Source organism: Mustela erminea, chromosome 16 (assembly GCF_009829155.1).
Source record: "Mustela erminea isolate mMusErm1 chromosome 16, mMusErm1.Pri, whole genome shotgun sequence".
Taxonomy (NCBI): Eukaryota; Metazoa; Chordata; class Mammalia; order Carnivora; family Mustelidae; genus Mustela; species Mustela erminea.
The window spans coordinates 25,887,097-25,906,397 of NC_045629.1; the positions used below are offsets into that span (position 1 = coordinate 25,887,097).

Consider the following 19,301-nt stretch of genomic DNA (forward strand, 5'->3'; position numbering starts at 1 on the left):
GAAGTCAAAGGGAAATAAATACCTTAAAACAAATGAAAATGGAAAGAAACAAAATTTACCAAACCTTATGGGATACTGCAAAAGCAGTTCAAAAAGGGAAGTTTATAATGATAAAGATCTATGTTTAGAAAAAAGATCTCAAATAAAACATCTAACTTATACCTCAAAGAACTAGAAAAAGAGGAACAAACTAATACCAAAGTTAGCAAAAGGGAAGAAATAACAGACTGGAGCAGAAATAAACAGGATGGAGACTAGAAAAACAATAGGAAAAAAAAAATCAGTGAAGCTAAGAGCTGATATTTTGAAAAGATAAAAAAAAAAAACCCTTTAGATAGACTAAAAAAAGAGAAGACTTAAATAAAAGCAGAAATGAAAGAGGAGACATCATAACTGATAACACTGAAAAAAAGGATCCTAAGAGACTACCATTAATAACGATATGCCAGGGACGCCTGGGTGGCTCAGTTGGTTGGACGACTGCCTTCGGCTCAGGTCATGATCCCGGAGTCCCGGGATCGAGTTCCGCATCGGGCTCCCAGCTCCATGGGGAGTCTGCTTCTCCCTCTGACCTTCTCCTCGCTTATGCTCTCTCTCACTGTCTCTCTCTCAAATAAATAAATAAAATCTTAAAAAAAAAATAACGATATGCCAAGAAACTGGATAACCTAGAAGAAATGGATAAATTCCTAGAAACACACAACTTACAAAGACTAAACTTACATGAAGAAAAAGAAAATCTGAACATACCAATAACGAGTAAAGAGATTGAATAAGTAACCCAAAATTTCCCAACAATGAAAAGTCCAGGACCATATGGTTTCCAAGGGGAATTCTACTGAACATTTAAAGAAGAACTGATGATAATCCTTTTCAACTCTTCCAAAACATTTAAGGGGAAGGGACACTCCCCAACTCAATTTATAAGGCCAGAATTATCTTGATACCACAGCCAAGTAAGGACACTACAAGAAATAATGAATACAGATATATAAATATATAAAAATTCTCAAGAAAATCTCAGCAAATGAGATTCAACAGCATATGATAAGGATCACACGCTATGATCAAACAGGATTCACCCTTTGGATCCAAAGATGGTCCAACATATGCAAATTAATAAATGTAGTACACCACATTAATAGAATGAAAGATAAAAATAGAGAAAAAGCATTAGACAAAATCAATTTGGGGTTGTAAGTTTGAGCTCCATGTTGGGTATAGAGTTTACTTAAAAAAAAAAAAAAAAAAGGAAAAAAACTATGATGCAGATCTGAAGCCTGTGAAGGGAAAGAGGGGAGGAAGTAGGTGTGGGTAGGCAAAGCATCAGTCTCAGATGCAGAAATGACAAGGTCTTATTGGTCTAATGGGAAGATCTAGATAGAACAAGGATTACCTATTAGAGAAGTCCCGCATTCAGTACTAAGGGCCAGGCCATGTTACTGGCTGGGGGCTGCTTGGGGAAAGTGTGATTTAGGCTCTACATCTGAGGTGGATCCTGAAGGGCTACAGTTGAAGGATACCAACCAGCCAACTGCACTAACTGAAGCTGACCAGCAGGCTATTTCATGAAGGAAGGTGGTGCACTCCCACAGCAGCCACACCCACTTTGTGGTCACTCGAGATTATATATTATAAACATACATATATCTATTTATTTAAGACTGGAACGTGCATATTTCAACAGATCAGAAATCACAAAACAGTATGTAGAATTCAGTTACTCAAATAGAAACTAAAGAAACGACCATTTGGAACCAGCATAACTTCCCCAAGAATGTGTTGCACCAGAATAACCAGCATTTCCTTTCTTTGATCAACTATATAGAAACGTGGCCTGACAGATCATAGTTTGAGGTTTGGTAGCAAAATAGCAGAGAGTAGTTAAAAGGTTTAAAGAACACACTGTGCTGCAGACACTAAACAGTATGCTGTAGGCTCATGTCTTACTTGCTTTTTTAAACACTGGAAAGGTATAGAAATTCTTAGGTGTGGTACCGAAGAGAAGGAAGAGAGAGTATAGCACATGATGGAATTAAAAAAAAACCCAAAAAAACCCCAAAAAACACAAGGCCCAATAGAATGGTGGAACTGAACAAAGTAAAATCTTATGGGAATAAGTAACCTACTTAAGTGGACCCCATCTCCCCGCAAAAAACAAATGGAACAAAACCAAAAACAACCCTACGTAGATACAAGAAAAGTCAATGATGTACCTTTTACTGATCAAAATCATGGGGCGTGGCTGCTAAGAAAGTGGATTAAATCTTAAGCTTTATTAAAAGTATCGTCTAAACTACTGTTTTCCAAACTTGTTCTTTATTTAGAGCTATTTAGAACTTTATTTAGAACTAACAAGTTCTAAATAGCAAATCCCTTCTCCTAATGTAATTTTATGCAGAATTTATAGGATATATATATATATTTTTTTTTTTTAAAGATCTTATTTATTTATTTGACAGAGATCGCAAGTAGGCAGAGAGGGAGGCAGAGAGAGAGGAAGAAGCAGGCTCTCTGCTGAGCAGAGAGCCCCACGCGGGGCTCGATCCCAGGACCCTGGGATCATGACCAGAGCCGAAGGCAGAGGCTTTAACCCACTGAGCCACCCAGGCGCCCCTATACGAGATATATTTAAGTGTGCCCTGAAGTACATCCAAGAAATTCCTGAGAAAGAGCTTAAAAACTCCTGACCTAAACCAGAGAGCAAATTCTGTTCTGTTTCGTAGATCAAACTATTTGTAGTAAGATCGGTTTTGATGACCACACTTTGAGGCATCTTGACCCTACAAAAGAATGAAATTATTTTAAAATGTATTCTGTGGGGGCGCCTAGTAGCTTAGTAGGTCAAGCATCCAGCTCTTGTTTTTTGCTCAGGTCATGAGCTTGGGATGCTGAGATTGAGACCTGTGTCAGGCTCCTTACTCAGTGCTTTCCCTCTGCCCCTCCCCCAACTTGTGCTCTCTCTCTAAAGTAAATCTTTAAAAAAAGAAATAAAGAAAATGTATCATGTAAAAAACCAGCAAGGGAGATATCTTCTTGAAACAAACAAACAAACAAACAAAAACATGTTTTCAAAACATCTGGAAATATCTGGAGAAGAGACCAAAACTTATTCCATGTATCTCCAGAAGGTAGAATCGGGAAAAAAGAGCTAGAAAGTGTATGATTAGTTTCCCAGAGCTGCTGTAGCAAAATACCACAAACTGAATGGCTTAAAACAACAGACATTTATTCTCTCACAGTTCTGGAGCACGAAGTCCAAGATCAGGTATCAGCAGGATCGTGCTCTCCAGAGGCTCCAGGGACAAACCCTTCCTTGCCTCTTTGAGCTCCTGGAGGTTCCCGGCAATCCCTGGTGTTCCTTGGCTTGTAGGTGCATTACAGCATTGTTACGTGGCATTCTCCCCTCAAAGTGCCTGTGTCTCTGTGTCTTCTCCAATTTGCAGGACATCACTCATATTGAATTAGGGTCCACCCTCCTCCAGGATGACCTCACCTTACCTAATCACATCTTCGATGATTCCATTCCCAAATATGGTCACATTCTGAGATACTGGGAGTTAGGACTTCAGCATTATCTTTTAAGGGGACACTCTTTAATCCAGGTCAGATAGTATGTAAGGAGACTTCAGTCTGAAAGAAATAACTTTCTAATAAGATTTATTCAAAAGTGCAGTAACTTTCTGAGTTAATTCCCATCAGTGAACGTAGTCAGGGGTGATCACTTCAAAGATGTTAAGAAATAACTAATTCATTGGTTAGGTTATTAGCCTAGAAAATATTAAATTCCTTGTTAGCTGTAGGTCAACAGGCAATAAGCTCATGACCTAAGTAAAATTACATCACTGTTTCATTAGCATTGCCACATAAAAACTTCGGCTTACATCTCCACTCACTGACTATATAAGCTACTGTACTCGGTGCTATGAGAAGTACAAACACATCTCCTCCCCCAGATCTGCCCCTCACCTGGTGTTTTGGTGAAAGTCATCAGCCTCCTCTCGGTTGTCCAAGCCAGAAATACGGGGTTCATGTTAAGTATAAGCATATTGACTTAGAGCCTAGATTCTGGAGTCAGTCAGATTCAGACTTCAATTCCTGCTCCATCACTTCTAAGCTGTCATCTTGGGCAAACTGATGATGGTTGAGCCGTCCATTTTCTTATACTCGACTTCAGGCCATTGCCATCCTTTGTCTTTATTGCTTAAAACTTCCTAATTCTAATTGAGGTATAATGTTCAGTAAACTACTAATGCTTAAGTGTGGAATTTAATGTTTTGACATACATATACACATGTGAAACCAGGATAATCAAGTACCCATCACCTCCAAATGGTTTTTCCCACCACCCCACATCTCCAGGCAGACACTTCTCTGATTTTTGTTACTATACGTAAATTTGCATTTTCTAGAATTTTAAATAAAAACATAGTATACTTTTTGTGTGGGCATTTTCACTCAGCATAATATAAATTTATCAATGTTCTATCCCTTTTTTATTGCTGAGTAGTATTCTGATGTATGGATATCCCACTTTGGCTACCCATTCACCTACTGATGGTCATTTGGAATGTTTCCAGTTTGGATATTTTGCGAACTTGATACAAACCCTTCTGTACAAGTATTTGTGTGGAGTGAAATGGCTGATTTGTATAGTAGATATATGTTTAATGTGGGGCTTGAACTTATAATGCTGAGATCAATGCCTGAGCTTAGATCAAGAGTCGGACACTTAAGTGACTGAGGCACCTAGGGGCCCTATGTTTAACTTCTTAAAAAGCTACCAGATAGTTTTTCAAAGTGGTTATACAATTTCACATTGCCATCAGTAGTGTAGAAAACTTCCCATTACTCTACATCCTTGCCAAAACTTGGTAAGGTCAGGGTAGCAAGTGTGCAGTGGTTATCTTGTACTTTTAATCTGTTGTCCCCTAATAACACATGATACTCAGCAGCTTTTTCATCTATTTACTTGCCATCTCTGTATTTGCTTCAGGTTAGTTCAAGTAAAAAAATTCACAAACAGTTTAAAATTGGGTTTTTTGCTTCATGTTATTATATCCTAAGAGCTTTTAAAAAATCTAACTACAAGTCTGGGGCACCTGGGTGTCCCAGTGGGTTAAGCCACTGTCTTTGGCTCAGGTCATGGTCTCAGGGTCCTGGGATCAAGCCCCATGTTGGACTCTGCTTGGCAGAGAGCCTGCTTCTGATCTGTCAAATAAATAAATAAAATCCTTAAAAAAAAAATCTAAATACAAGTCTTTATCATATATTTATTTTGCAACTATACTGTTTTGCTGTTTCAATTTGTCCTTTGAAAACCTAAATTTTAAATCTTATTGAGTCCAATTTATCAATCGGTTTTAGTAATTTGGTTCATGGCTAAGAAATCTTTGCCAAATCCAAGATCTCAAAGCTTCTGTCTACCTGAAGAAGTTTCAGTTTTACTCTTTGAGTGTATGATTCATTTTGGGCTAAGTTTTGTATAGAAGATTTTTATTTTTATTTTTTTACAAATAGTTTTTCAAATGTTCTAGTACCATTTGTTGAATAGACTATTCTTCCCCCCTACAAGGACCTTGTTAAAAACCAATTTCTAGACTCTCCTTTCTGCTCCACTGATACGTCTATCTTTATGCCAATACTTTATAATAAATTCAAGTCGTCATCATCATTTGTCTGGTACTGATAATGGTCTCTTATTTTTAACTGTCCAGTTTTCTGATCCTTCAAGTTCACTCTCCAGGACTACAGCCAAGGTATGTGTGTCTTAAGTGAAAATCTGAACTCATCAGTCCCGGTCAACCATGAGATAAAATCAAAACTCCACTAATATGGTCTTTCAAATTCTAGCTTTAGTTTCATCTTCCATTTTATTTTTACCATTCCCTCATCCAAATGCAATGCTCCAAACACTGCTCTCTCTCACCCTGGGTACCTCCTGTGCGTTTTATCTCGGATGCCCTCATTTTCATTCTCCCAACTTTGCCTAGCAAATGCCCACCACTTCCCCTGGGAATTCTCACCTGAACTTAAGACACCGTTGGCTGTCCTCGCCTTGATGTTCATTCAACACTCGGATTAGCCTATCACACCAACTGGCACACTATTTTAATTAACCACTTGTCTTCCCTACCAGATCATAAGCTCCTTGAGATACAGCAGGCACTCAATATTTGCTTTAAAGATGAACAAGACGGGGCACCTGGGTGGCTCAATGGGTTAAAGCCTCTGCCTTCAGCTAAGGTCATGATCCCAGGGTCCTGAGATCCAGCCCGTATCGGGCTCTCTGCTCAGTGGGGACCCGGCTTCCCCCTCTCTTTGCCTGCCTCTCTGCCTACTTGTGATCTCTGTCAAATAAATAAATAAAATCTTAAAAAAAAAAAAAAAAAGATGAACAAGACAGTTCCTTATTCTTTAAAAGTTCGCAACAGGATATGGTATGCAGAGCAGTAAACTGTATTAGATCCTGTCACTCCCCTCCACCCCCATACCTCCAGTGCTTTCTAGGTCTATTGTTCCATAATGTCTTGTTTCCTAGAAGGAATAACCCTGATCCCAGCGTCCTGGGACAGAGCCACACATCCGGCTCTTTGCTCAGCAGGAGCCTGCTTCTCCCTCTCCCTCTGCCTGCTGCTTTCCCTACTTGTGCTCTGTCAAATAAATAAAATCTTTGGGGTGGGGAGGTGGAGGAAGGGATGACCTTTGTGTATTGGTCACTGTATTAAAATAAATCATTTTTAAGTATAGTAAGTGGAGGAAGCTATTCTCTTCCTAGGTCTTCAAACTTTCATCTACTCCTTGCCTCCTTCTGAGGACACTGCCAGAGACATCACCTCAATCCAAATTCAAAATCTGACATTCCCTGAACCATTCCAAGATGAACATCTCAACAGAATTGTTTCCTCAGGGGCCCTTTACTCTGGGGATGGAACTCTGCTGGTTTCTGGGTTTCAACTAGTTCTGATGGGTGGGATGTTGGTATAGTGGCTCAGACTCCTGGTTTTATTTTCTGGGCAACATTCCCTGCCATACTGCCACTGACACAGTGGCTCAGCTTTATTATCTCCTAGAATTGATAAAGGAATGCTCTAAGGATGAAAGGAACAGAGTACTAGAGCCTCCACTGTTTACTGGAAACTGAAAGACCAATTTCTAACTTACCCTCACTCACAAAGCCCTACACATCATTTGGCCTTTGGCTGCTGCTCCCCCACTGGCTTACTCTGAACCAGCCACAACTTCAACTAGTTCGGCATTCATACAGGCATATCCTCTCCCAGGGCTTCTGTACTTGGAGTCATTGGACTTGCCAAGAACTCACCCACAAGGTTTATAATTTTCAAGTCATTACAGTTCTTGCAGTCAACTCACTTCTGTGATTACCAAAAACTGCTATTTGCTGCACCTTGTAGTGCTCATCACTTTTGATGCTGCATTATTTTTCTTTCTTATCCTGCCTATAACACAGGCCCTTTGAAGATAATGTGCTTTCTTTTATCTGTCATCATTTTTAGCATAAAAGTACTAAGTATTTGCTCAATGCCTGTTTTTAAGCTTAGTATTAGGTTTACCTTTATAATCTCTGGTCTCCACAAATATATCTAACTTAAACCAATTATATTCTTAATTTGTAAATAATTCAAGGTAACTGATTTTCCTCAGGTACAGCAAAATATATGAAAACTTTTTTTAATAAAATAAAATCAAACCAGTTACAAATGGTTAATGATTTACTTCAAAGTAGTTATTTTCAAACTCTCTGCAGTAGTAAGGATAGGGTGTTCTGCTTTGACACTTCACACAGATAGGTGGTTTAGATCTATGTTTCAAAATTGCTAGCACCTGAGTAAGTTTCTTGGGAAAAGTTAGTATAAAAATACAAGTACAATCAAATTAATTTAACAAACATTTATTAAAAGTTTATAGGATAGGTACTGTATACTACATGCTGAGGACACAAGCACCATTGAGACATTGTCCCTTTTATTAAAGAATCCAGGATAGAAAACTGGTAAGGAGTGGGAAGGGAAGAAGGACAAAGATACCCTGTAACTACATTTGAACTAGACTTTTCAGGTAGAAAGAGAGATGAACATTCTAGGAACATGGAAGAACATTAGCCAAGTACAGGTAGTCTTGTTTTGCTATTACTTATATGGAACAAGGTGTGTGGATGGCTGAAGAGCAGCCTGGGAACACCAGGATAACGGCAATGGCACTGGAGGGAAGAAAGAAATTTTAGATATATATTTTTTAAAGACAGGCTCAATAGAGATTAATGATGGAAAAGTGTCAGAGAGGACTAGTGATAATTCTTCATCTGGATAACTAGGTTGGATAGAAATGCCATCGTGACAGGAAAGAAGAGAAATATGTATTTGGGGGTGTGGGGGGGAGAAACATAAAAAACTTTAATATTAAGTTGGATACCTTTTCTGCAGGATATAGCCATCCTTATTATGTTCTTGCCTGATGAGTTTTATCTACCCACAGTAGGTCCTTGAAGGCCAAGTACCTATATGAGAAGATAATTTCTACCTTAGTTTCTTATTTCAACTTTCATTATTAAAACATTTCCACACTCCACTGAATTAGAAAGAGCACACAGGTCTCCCACTTATATATTTTGCCTTAAGCAAACATTAAAAAGAAATCTCATAGGCAATTTAAAATATTTATTGACAGGAATTCCCAGGACAGATATAGAACCACTGTGGCCTTGGTCCATATTACCCAAGCACAGAAAACCCTGAGTTGCAGCACTGGACTTCAATTCAGTTCAAGTTTAATTCTGCCATATGTTAGAGTGAAAAGTACTAAGGAATACAGGGATTTCAACAGAATCACTTATTCACAGTGGCTTAAACCTTCTATGAGAGGTAGAAATTATTTTAAGGATTATAAAGGGAAAGAGTGTCACCAAAGTCCAAATACAAAGGAAGCTGGACCTTACATTTATCTAACCAGCTATTCATCTAATGTTGAGGGATGCAGAACGAGCATGCTGAGATAAGGTAGTTTTATGATAGCACAGCTGCCCCAGTGAGGAGTAAGGTGCTCCTGGGCAGGCACATGCCCCGTGAATAGAAAACCTAGAAATCAGCAGAGAATATTAAATTTCTTCCTGCTATGAATAACAGAGATGCAGAGAGATACCCCTTCTTCTGCTTATCTCCTTTTCTCTTCTCATAGCTTCCGGAGTCACTCATCTAAGTAAGTTATTTGATCTGTGTGGATATTCAGGAAAACATCCCAAAGTTCTCTACAGAATATCCTTAGGAATCATACAACTTAAAGCTCAGCAACATCAGACTCATGGTAACTCTAAGCAAGTGCCTGAGTCTCAATTTCCACCTTTTCTGAAAACACCCACCTTTTACTCAGGATTTCATTAATTAAAGCATGAAGAACCACTAAGACATAGTAGGCTACACTACTAAGTAAACATTATCTGTTAAATACATAAGTGCTTTAGTGACTATCTTCATTTTGTTGCACTTATCTTTGGAAATGGGCATTTTACTGTTTCCACAATCCTTTGTAGATCACAGTCCTTTGTAAAGAGAAACTAGTACGTAAGTAAATTTTTACATTATAAACTACAAAGAGATTTAATATCTATTCAATTTAATATTCAAGTCTACATAAAATAAATCAATGACAACTGCTTTATTATTAAAAGTTACTGAATTCCATAAAGCACACAATGTAATTTATATTCAACTAACAAAAGTTTGATACATGTATTTAAAAATATATAATATATAGATTTGTCTTAACATTTATATTCTATTCAAAAAGCAGTAGCTTTACATATTTTACAACTTGAATTATAAAATATATATACATCCACCCTATTCAAACCCTCAAGCATGAGCTTCCATTCCTATTAATAAAATGCACAATCATATTTCTGAATATTGAGAGAAAAATGGTACCAACTAAAAACAACAAACCCATTTTAACTTGAACATTGACTTAATTCTTGGCTATAGATAACTGATATATTAATATTTTCAAATAATTATTTTACCCCGAGCCTGATAATCAATATTTATATAAATAATCTGTGGTTAACTATGAAGAGACTTGATTTTCACGGTTTCTATCAACCACATTCCTTACTCAACTTGTTTCCACTTTAAAATTAGAGAGGTGGGATTACGCAATCTTTCCATTAACTGCTAAATTTGACAAGTGATATCACAACTAATAAGCCAAAGCCCAGAACCATGCTTTGCCATTGAGAAAGCAGCTTAGAATGACTGCAGAAGCAAACTTTTCACAAAACCCTGACGATGTATGCATCAAGAAACTGTTCTCTTTTTCACTGTCAACTGCACTCAACTTGCTCAATTAGTTCTTTACGCATGTTTAAAATATACCAGCTTCTATTCAGGCATTCCTTCCACATATTCAAAATGTCTTCAGATATTACAATGTTTTATAAAAAATTTTTCATAAAAAAAGACATTCATGTAACCATTCTGGAGATTCATCCCTAAATGTAAGTCCCAATACCATTTGAGAATTAAAATCCAATAAACACCTCAATTACAGGACCATAGTCAGGAGCAGAACTTCAACTTTAAGAATAAAGGTCTAAGTCTGAAGTACATGTTTAGACTCCAAAGGCCTCTAATGATAATGATGCATACAAGCCTGTCTTTAATACACAGTTCATGCTGAGAAAACAAAAGTCTCCCACAAATTATTAAAAAATCTCAAAATGGCTTAGAAACTTAAATGGACAAACAGTTTTACCAAAACAAATAATTTAATTCATTTGGGAAATAATTAGGCTTTGGGAATTACTAGTTAACAGCTCATTTATTAAGCAATTATTCAACAAATTTAGCCACATACTGATGAACTGAAATAAGGTATCAGAAACTCTATGTATTTTATTTGTAGGAAGGAATCTTTTTAAAGAAAAAATTCTGATGTAATTTCACTAATCTTCCTCTTTTGGATTCCCTAACCTCAAGAACAGGAAAGGGGAAGAAAGGGAGGAAGGCAGGAAGAGAGGTAAGGAAGGAGAGGGGAAAACTTAGGGAAACTGCTGAAGACTGACATATTGGACATCTCTGAAGAGAAAGGAAGAAAGAAAAATGAAAGAGATAAAAACAAACAAAAGACTGCAAAGAGGATTAGGGCCAAGGGGTGCAGACTAAGACACACCTTCACAGATCTTAATCATGCAAAGGCATTAGCATAACACAGAACCATGCAGTAGCTGATTTTGTTAACAGTGAATCCGCAGAAAAGATATGGGAAAGCCTCAGTTCTTTTTGAAAACCAATTTATATACACTTAATAAATCCTAAGCATTCAGCTAAAATATGTACAAAAAACTAAATAAAAGTGAGACTGAGAAATATAAGCAGCAGTAACCATAAAGGCTTAGAACTAGTGACACTGAATTCTTTATTTAAAAAACTTCTGAACATACAGTACCTCCTCTTCTCATCTATTTTTAGGAAGAAGCTTTAACAAGTTTTAAATATCTCAATTCTCAAAAACAATAGGCTTTTTAAAAAATAAGACTTGATTACCAGAAACAAGTAATATGTGGTTACATACCATTTGCATATCACTACTCATTTCCATTATTTGTCAATTCATCTTTGATGCAATCTGGAAATAATTAAGCAGTCACTAGATACCTGCTTTAGAATCTGAAGAAATTATTATTTGCCACAGAAATCTAATGATATATATTTGCATATATTTAAAATTTCAGAAGGGAAAAACTAATAAAACTATCCTAGTTATTTTATATCAAATATTTATATACCTAGTCAAAACAATAAGGATTAAGATCTTTCTCCAGATGAACTGTATATAAAAGCTATTTTAGCATTTTCTTTTGGGGATTAAAAAAAGCTTTATTTCCCTGCTAGCTAAAAGGAGGAATTCATCCACTACAAGTTAAGTCCTTTAGAGGTGAATATTAAATTCCTTAAGAGAACAGCCATAAAATTTATTTTAAAAAATTTATCTTAAAAAAACTGAAAACCATTTCTTTCTTTAAAATCTATGGCATTAATACCTACTTCACATAATATTTTTGAGAGGGCACCAAGTTCATGATCTAAGCATGCAAAATAAGGAAATGAATGTATCACTGTCTTAATAGAATTTGGCAAACCAGAAGAATGGCCTTAAAATAAATAAATAAATAAATAAATAGAGAGTACATATTGTCTAAATATGAAAGTATAATTCTGTAGGCCTATGCAGCAGATAGTGCCCCACGGAGCAAGGAAAGAGGGAAGTAGCAAAATCCTATGTACATTTTCTTGGTATTCTGGTTGTTGTTCAACAACACATTACAGAGAAATATTCTTTTTATTATTACAAAGCCATTAAATGCCCTCTCTAGAGCAAAGACTTAGGTAAACGTCTTATGTCTTTTAATAATGTTTAACTTACATTTAAAATTAACTTAATTAAATCGAAGTGCAAAGGAGTTTCCAATAATTCCTAAGTTCAAGGGAGTACTGCAATGAATAAGGTGTTACCTTATTGCAAATGCTGAATGGTTGGTATTCCTATATTTTAGGTATTTCATCTTATCTTCTCTTTAAACCATAAAATGTACTGAAATTATTTGGTTTCCTTTACTTTCCTCTACTTTGTTTTATTTTATGGTATCTCTATGTAGAGAAAGAGGTATGTTAAAATACTGCTTCTTTTATTTTAAAAAACTCAATTGAGGCTATATAAGACCTATTAATCTACAGGACAGCACTGTTAATCTTTGACCTGGTATATTAATTCCTTTGGTGACTAAATGTCACAGGTCATTTCTTTATAAAAGAATTTTAGTACGTGGACCAGCAATACGGAGAAAGATCCCCCACCCCCACCCCTGAAAATGATCAAGTCAATCAGTAGTTTGGAGCAGTTGTGTAAAATATGAGAAATACATAATTTGCCGCTGCAGATTTCATATTAAAAAGCAGTTAAAAACTAAGAGTAGCTCAAAGCATCCCAAAAAACATTTTCTGTCTTAGTTAAACAGGCCAAATGATAAGACTGATAGACTATTATGAGAACTTATGTGTATCTAGTCAAGAAAGAACAAAAAATGTGTTTAATTTTAAAAAGTGTTAGTTGCTAACTATAGTATAAACAGTATCCACAATTTGGTGGCTGGCCATAGTTTTAATTTTTTTTTTTCAAGTTATTTCTACAGCAGACATATTTTTGAAGTCTACCCACCCCTGAGTTCAGCAATTATACTTTTAGAGTGTAAAATTATATGCCCTTAATTAACAACATGTACAAAGCTACAAAATGTCATCTATACAGAGATTAAAAACAATTTTGAAAATATTCCTTGCCAATTATTGATTGGATGTTTTGCTGGGGTACATACTTCAAACCTTTTAGCCAATTGGCCTTTATTTTTAAGCCCAAATTGATTCATATATTTATTCACTGCAGGATATGTCAAAAAGAGTGCAACAACAGGCATTAGTAAAAATAACATTGTAGTAGAAACAGATTTTTGCATATGTGAAAAGGTAATTTATAAAATACATAATTGCTTTTTAAAAAGAGAACCTAGTTGCAATATCATTAACTTACATGGTACTGAGAATTGGACGTTTCAACAATTTTTTTTTTCTATAGAAAAATTTTATCTAGCTGTAAGCAAAGTCTTTTCAACAACAAGAAAACAAAATAAAACAAATCCCTCCAGGAAAAACTGTACGGTTATGTGAAACAAATAAGCAAACATACCATTCTAGAGTGTACTTTTGCCTAAATTTTAAAATAAAAATGTCCACACTCTTTTGTTAAAACATTAAGCCTCTGTCAAAAATGTATTTCTTATTTTAGGGTACAGGATTAAAGGACAAAATGATACTTACAAGTAAAGAAAAAATTACAAGAAAAAACTTGACAAAAGCTTTTCAATTGAAGTACTGTAACATTCAAACTTGACTTAAAACATAACAAAAGAAACAAAATTGCAAATGAAAACTCTTTATGGATTTTTCAAACATAAATAAATGAAATAGTGTTTAGGCAGTAGGGCTCATGCTGATGGCTAGCAGGAAGTAACAGAGTGTAGATTAATCTACTTGGAAAAATCGTTACTGTACAAACAAGCCCCAATTAAGGACTGCAGCAGTTTCATCCTCACTGCCATTGTTCTTACTTCCAAGATCAAGCCTTGATTCAACCGTTCATACCCTAGATTTACTCATACCTTTACTCCAGAGATTGAGGAACTATATACAACAAATGAATTTATTTTCACCATAGGGATAAACAATATTGTACCTCTCTGCCAATGTTACTTGAAAACCTTCCATGTCAAAACAATTTGACAGCAGATATAAACAATTCAATAAATACGCAATGATCTTTCATTACAGTCCTTTAAAGACGCATGTTAATTCATGCTGTTAAACCTTAGGATCACAGTGCATAGAATCCAAATATAAACAGTTGGGGTGACTTTCAAAGTAATGTTGGATCCCTCACTTTATTTATAATCCCATTATAACCAGTAAGTTCATTTCATAGGCCCTATCATGCATTAATTATTGGGTGGCAGGAGTTAATGAAAATTTTTCCTGTTTAACGTCCATTGCCGGCAATGAACGTCCCAAAACCGCCAAGGAAGTCATTGTTATTGCACAATACATGAGGACCTGGAACTTTTCCAAAAGCTTAAAAAAATAAAAATAAAAAATGGAATTATATTGACATTTCCTGACACCTGCATTAATACTGTATGACTAATAAAAGCATGTCAGTTGCCTGGACTGAACCAGCGATCAACATGCGCCCAGAATGCACACGAGTAAAAATGCAGTAAAAGGAAGTAGTCTTCATTGCCTATAGGTCACTTCCAGTCAAAGGTTAAAGTTCAAAGACTGAATGATCAAAGTGCTCATTTTCTCAGTAGGACTATCTTCTGCTAGGAGGATGATAACAGTGGCATCAACAAGTATCATCTTTAAGAAAAGGAGAGAAAAAGACAATTAAAAAAGTCAAACATGCATAAGTAAAATCCATACAAGTTAGTCTAACAGAAATAATTTCAAGAACATGGTTTACATGTCTAACTTGCCTCCCCCAATCTTTACAAATAAAAAGTCCCATTTGTGTTCAATTATATAACAAACAAATCAAGTTCCATTCTTTCACAGAAATAGTAGTCCACACAAGTCTTAAATGATGCACCAGTATGTTAGTTCTATTTAAAATAATAAATTGATTATGTTAGCACATATTAATGATTTATCAGTCGTAAAGAGTTATTTTATGAGCAACAATTTTAAGTTGTAATGATAGGAAGTAAACTCCTGACGAACAATGTCATAGTATTTAACACAGGATAATCCATGTTTTGTCTTTATAAAGGAAATAACTTCACAAATGAGGCACAATTAACAAATTAATTAATACACTGTTAATGTTTAAGTGTATTTTCTAAAGATAAATTAATAACATTTTAAGCAAATATAGATACATATACAAACGAGGCCATTAAAAAAAAAACACCTCACAGATTTAATAATGCCTTCTGATAACCTCAACACATTATGTAAGATTAAGGAGTTCCTAACTTATTTTACAAAATTATTTCACAAGACATATCTGAAGGATTTATTTTGAGGACTGGTTACTCTTCAGAAAGCAGCTTTAGAAAGAAGACAGACTAATGGCAACTACCCAAGAGTTGTGAAAGCTCTCAAGGAGAGCGCTGCTGAAAAACTGGCCAAAATACTTTACAAACTGTTCCACCTTAGGATCCATACACTGTTAATAAAACTCAAGGAAAACTAAAAACCAGTAAATTTGATTTCTATACTGGGCAAACTCACAGACTATTACTCTATATTTTAATGCCAATCTAAAGGGTGAAATATACTAGATTTTTAAAATACATCATCAGAAATCTTTAAAGAAAATATCTTTAAGAAGAAAATAAGCAGATAGCCTATAGCTTCTAAGTGTCACATCAAAGTATCTGTTTCTTAAATTACTATGGAACTTGGAACAACAAGGAGATATGGATGCCATGGATGCAGAACAAACTTAAGAATGTAAAGAGGGTCCTTAAAACATCACTCTTCCAACGGAGTAATTTATAACTCCAGGGTCCTTGTAAAAAAAAAAAAAAAAAAAAAACAACTAATCACACAGACCTCTAAGCTAAGAGATGGCACTAAATTCTACCTAATAAGTCAAACCTTAAGTATTCTACCACATGACAATGTATACGGTAAGAAAAGTGAGACAAAATTCAACCTGAACATCAAGTACCTAATTAATCACCAATAATAAGATCTTATCTCCAAAAGGTATATCATCTTTGATAGACTACAACATAAATGTATTTCCATCAGGTTGCTCATTCTGAAGTACTCCAGTATAGTAAGTGCTGTAGAATGTGCTACAATCCACCAAAATGATTAAGAAATCCATATAAAGCTATTCTCCCTAGCCCAATCCCTACCTTGGATTAGATGTTTAAAAAACAAACAAACAAACAAAAAAACGACTAATATTCCCTGGCTTGAATACTCTATCTTTAGAGAAATAAACTTATTAGTAAGTTTTGAAAATAGAGTTCTATTATCTCTGATAGTTGGACCCACAGGGACACAATGACTTAAACATTACAAATCTGTCACAGCTCTAAGTAATCAAAGAATCTACAAGCAAATACTTAAGTATGGAGACAAGTATGAGCTAAAGCCATGGCTAACTTTTCCCCAAATAAAAAGGCCATCACTAAGAAGTAAAAAATCCATTTGTTATCAAAAGGAATACTGTTTCCTAGCTAGATGAAAAAACATTATTGAATCTAAGATGGTTTACAAAAAAAAAGTTTTTAGAGCAAACCCATCGTGGATCAAGACAAATATAAGTCTGTAAAACATGATCAAAGAATTCAATAAGTAAAGGCAGTCCTAAGGGGGAAATACATATCCATCCAAGCCTCCCTCAAAAAAAGGAACAATCCAGAACACAGCAGCTGTCTCTGCACCTTAAAGAACTGGAGAATCAACAACAAATCAAACCAACTCCACATATAAGAAGGGAAATCATCAAGATCAGAGCTGAGATCAGTGAGGTAGAAACCAAAGATACACTAGAACGTATCAATGAAACTAGAAGTTGGTTTTTTGAAAGAATCAATAAGATCGATAAGCCATTGGCCACACTAATCCAAAAGAAAAGAGAGAAAGCCCAAATTCATAAAATTATGAATGAAAAGGGAGAGATCACAACTAACACCAAGGAAGTAAAAACAATCATCAGAAGTTATTATCAACAGTTATATGCCAATAAGCTTAGCAACCTTGATGAAATGGATGCATTCCTGGAAAACTATAAACTCCCAAAATTGAAGTAACTAGTAACGAGATTGAAGCAGTGATCAAAAACCTCCCAACAAACAAGAGCCCAGGACCTGACGGATTCCCTGGGGAATTCTACAAAACTTTCAAAGAAGAAATAACACCTATTCTCCTGAAGCTGTTTCCAAAAATTGAAGCAGAAGGAAAACTTCCAGACTCTTTCTATGAAGCCAGCATTACCCTGATCCCCAAACCAGGCAAAGACCCTACCAAAAAGGAGAATTTCAGACCAATATCACTGATGAATATGGATGCTAAGATTCTCAACAAGATCCTAGCAAACAGCATCCAACAGCACATTAAAAAGATTATCCACCATGACCAGGTGGGATTCATTCCTGGGCTACAAGGATGGTTCAACATTTGCAAATCAATCAATGTGATAGAACAAATTAATAAGAGAAGAGAGAAGAACCACATGGCCCTCTCAATTGATGCAGAAAAAGCATTTGACAAAATCCAGCATCCATTCCTGATTAAAACGCTTCAAAGTATAGGGATAGAGGGAACATTCCTGAACTTCATAAATGCTATCTATGAAAGACCCACAGCAAGTATCATCCTCAATGGGAAAAAGCTTGCAGCCTTCCCGTTGAGATCAGGAACAAGACAAGGATGCCCACTTTCACCACTCTTGTTCAACACAGTATTAGAAGTCCTAGCAACAGCAATCAGACAACAACGAGAAATAAAAGATATCCAAATAGGCAATGAAGAAGTCAAACTCTCTCTCTTCGCAGATGACATGATTCTTTATATGGAAAACCCAAAAGACTCCACCCCCAAACTACTAGAACTCATACAGCAATTCAGCAACGTGGCAGGATACAAAGTCAATGTGCAGAAATCAGTGGCTTTCTTATACACTAACAATGAAAATACAGAAAAGGAAATTAGAGAATCGATTCCATTTACTATAGCACCAAGAACCATAAGATACCTGGGAATAAACCTAACCAAAGAGGTAAAGGATCTGTACTCGAGGAACTACAGAACACTCATGAAGGAAATTGAAGAAGACACAAAAAGATGGAAGACCCTTCCATGCTCTTGGATCGGAAGAATAAACATTGATAAAATGTCTATACTGCCTAGAGCAATCTATACTTTTAATGCCATTCCAATCAAAATTCCACCAGTATTCTTCAAAGAGCTGGAGCAAATAATCCAAAAATTTGTATGGAATCAGAAGAGACCCCAAATCGCTAAGGAAATGTTGAAAAACAAAAATAAAACTGGGGGCATCACATTACCTGATTTCAAGCTTTATTACAAAGCTGTGATCACCAAGACAGCATGGTACTGGCATAAAAACAGACACATAGACCAGTGGAACAGGGTAGGGAGCCCAGATATGGACCCTCAACTCTATGGTCAATTAATCTTCGACAAAACAGGAAAAAATATACAGTGGAAAAAAGACAATCTCTTCAATAAATGGTGCTGGGAAAACTGGACAGCTGTATGTAGAAGAATGAAACTCGGCCATTCTCTTACACCGTACACAAAGATAAACTCAAAATGGATAAAAGACCTCAACGTGAGACAGGAATACATCAGAATCCTAGAGGAGAACATAGGCAGTAATCTCTTCGATATCAGCCATAGCAACTTCTTTCAAGATATGTCTCCAAAGGCAAAGGAAACAAAAGCGAAAATAAACTTTTGGGACTTTATCAAAATCAAAAGCTTCTGCACAGCAAAGGAAACAGTCAAAAAAACAAAGAGGCAACCCACGGAATGGGAGAAGATATTTGCAAATGACAGTACAGACAAAAGGTTGATATCCAGGATCTATAATGAACTCCTCAAACTCAACACACACAAAACAGGCAATCGTATCAAAAAATGGGCAGAAGATAGGAACAGACACTTCTCCAATGAAGACATACAAATGGCTATCAG

At 35.8% G+C, this 19,301-nt stretch overlaps 1 protein-coding gene across 1 annotated transcript in view; it reads right to left on the reverse strand.

Moving 5' to 3' along the window:
* Positions 1-7,896: 7,896 nt before the first annotated feature.
* Positions 7,897-19,301, reverse strand: part of UBE2W (ubiquitin conjugating enzyme E2 W) — a 78,947-nt gene continuing 67,542 nt past the window's right edge. The window contains exon 6 of the mRNA XM_032316909.1: positions 7,897-14,981. Coding sequence (XP_032172800.1) covers positions 14,968-14,981 — 14 coding nt within the window. The 3' untranslated portion in view covers positions 7,897-14,967. The remainder of the gene's footprint in view (positions 14,982-19,301) is intronic.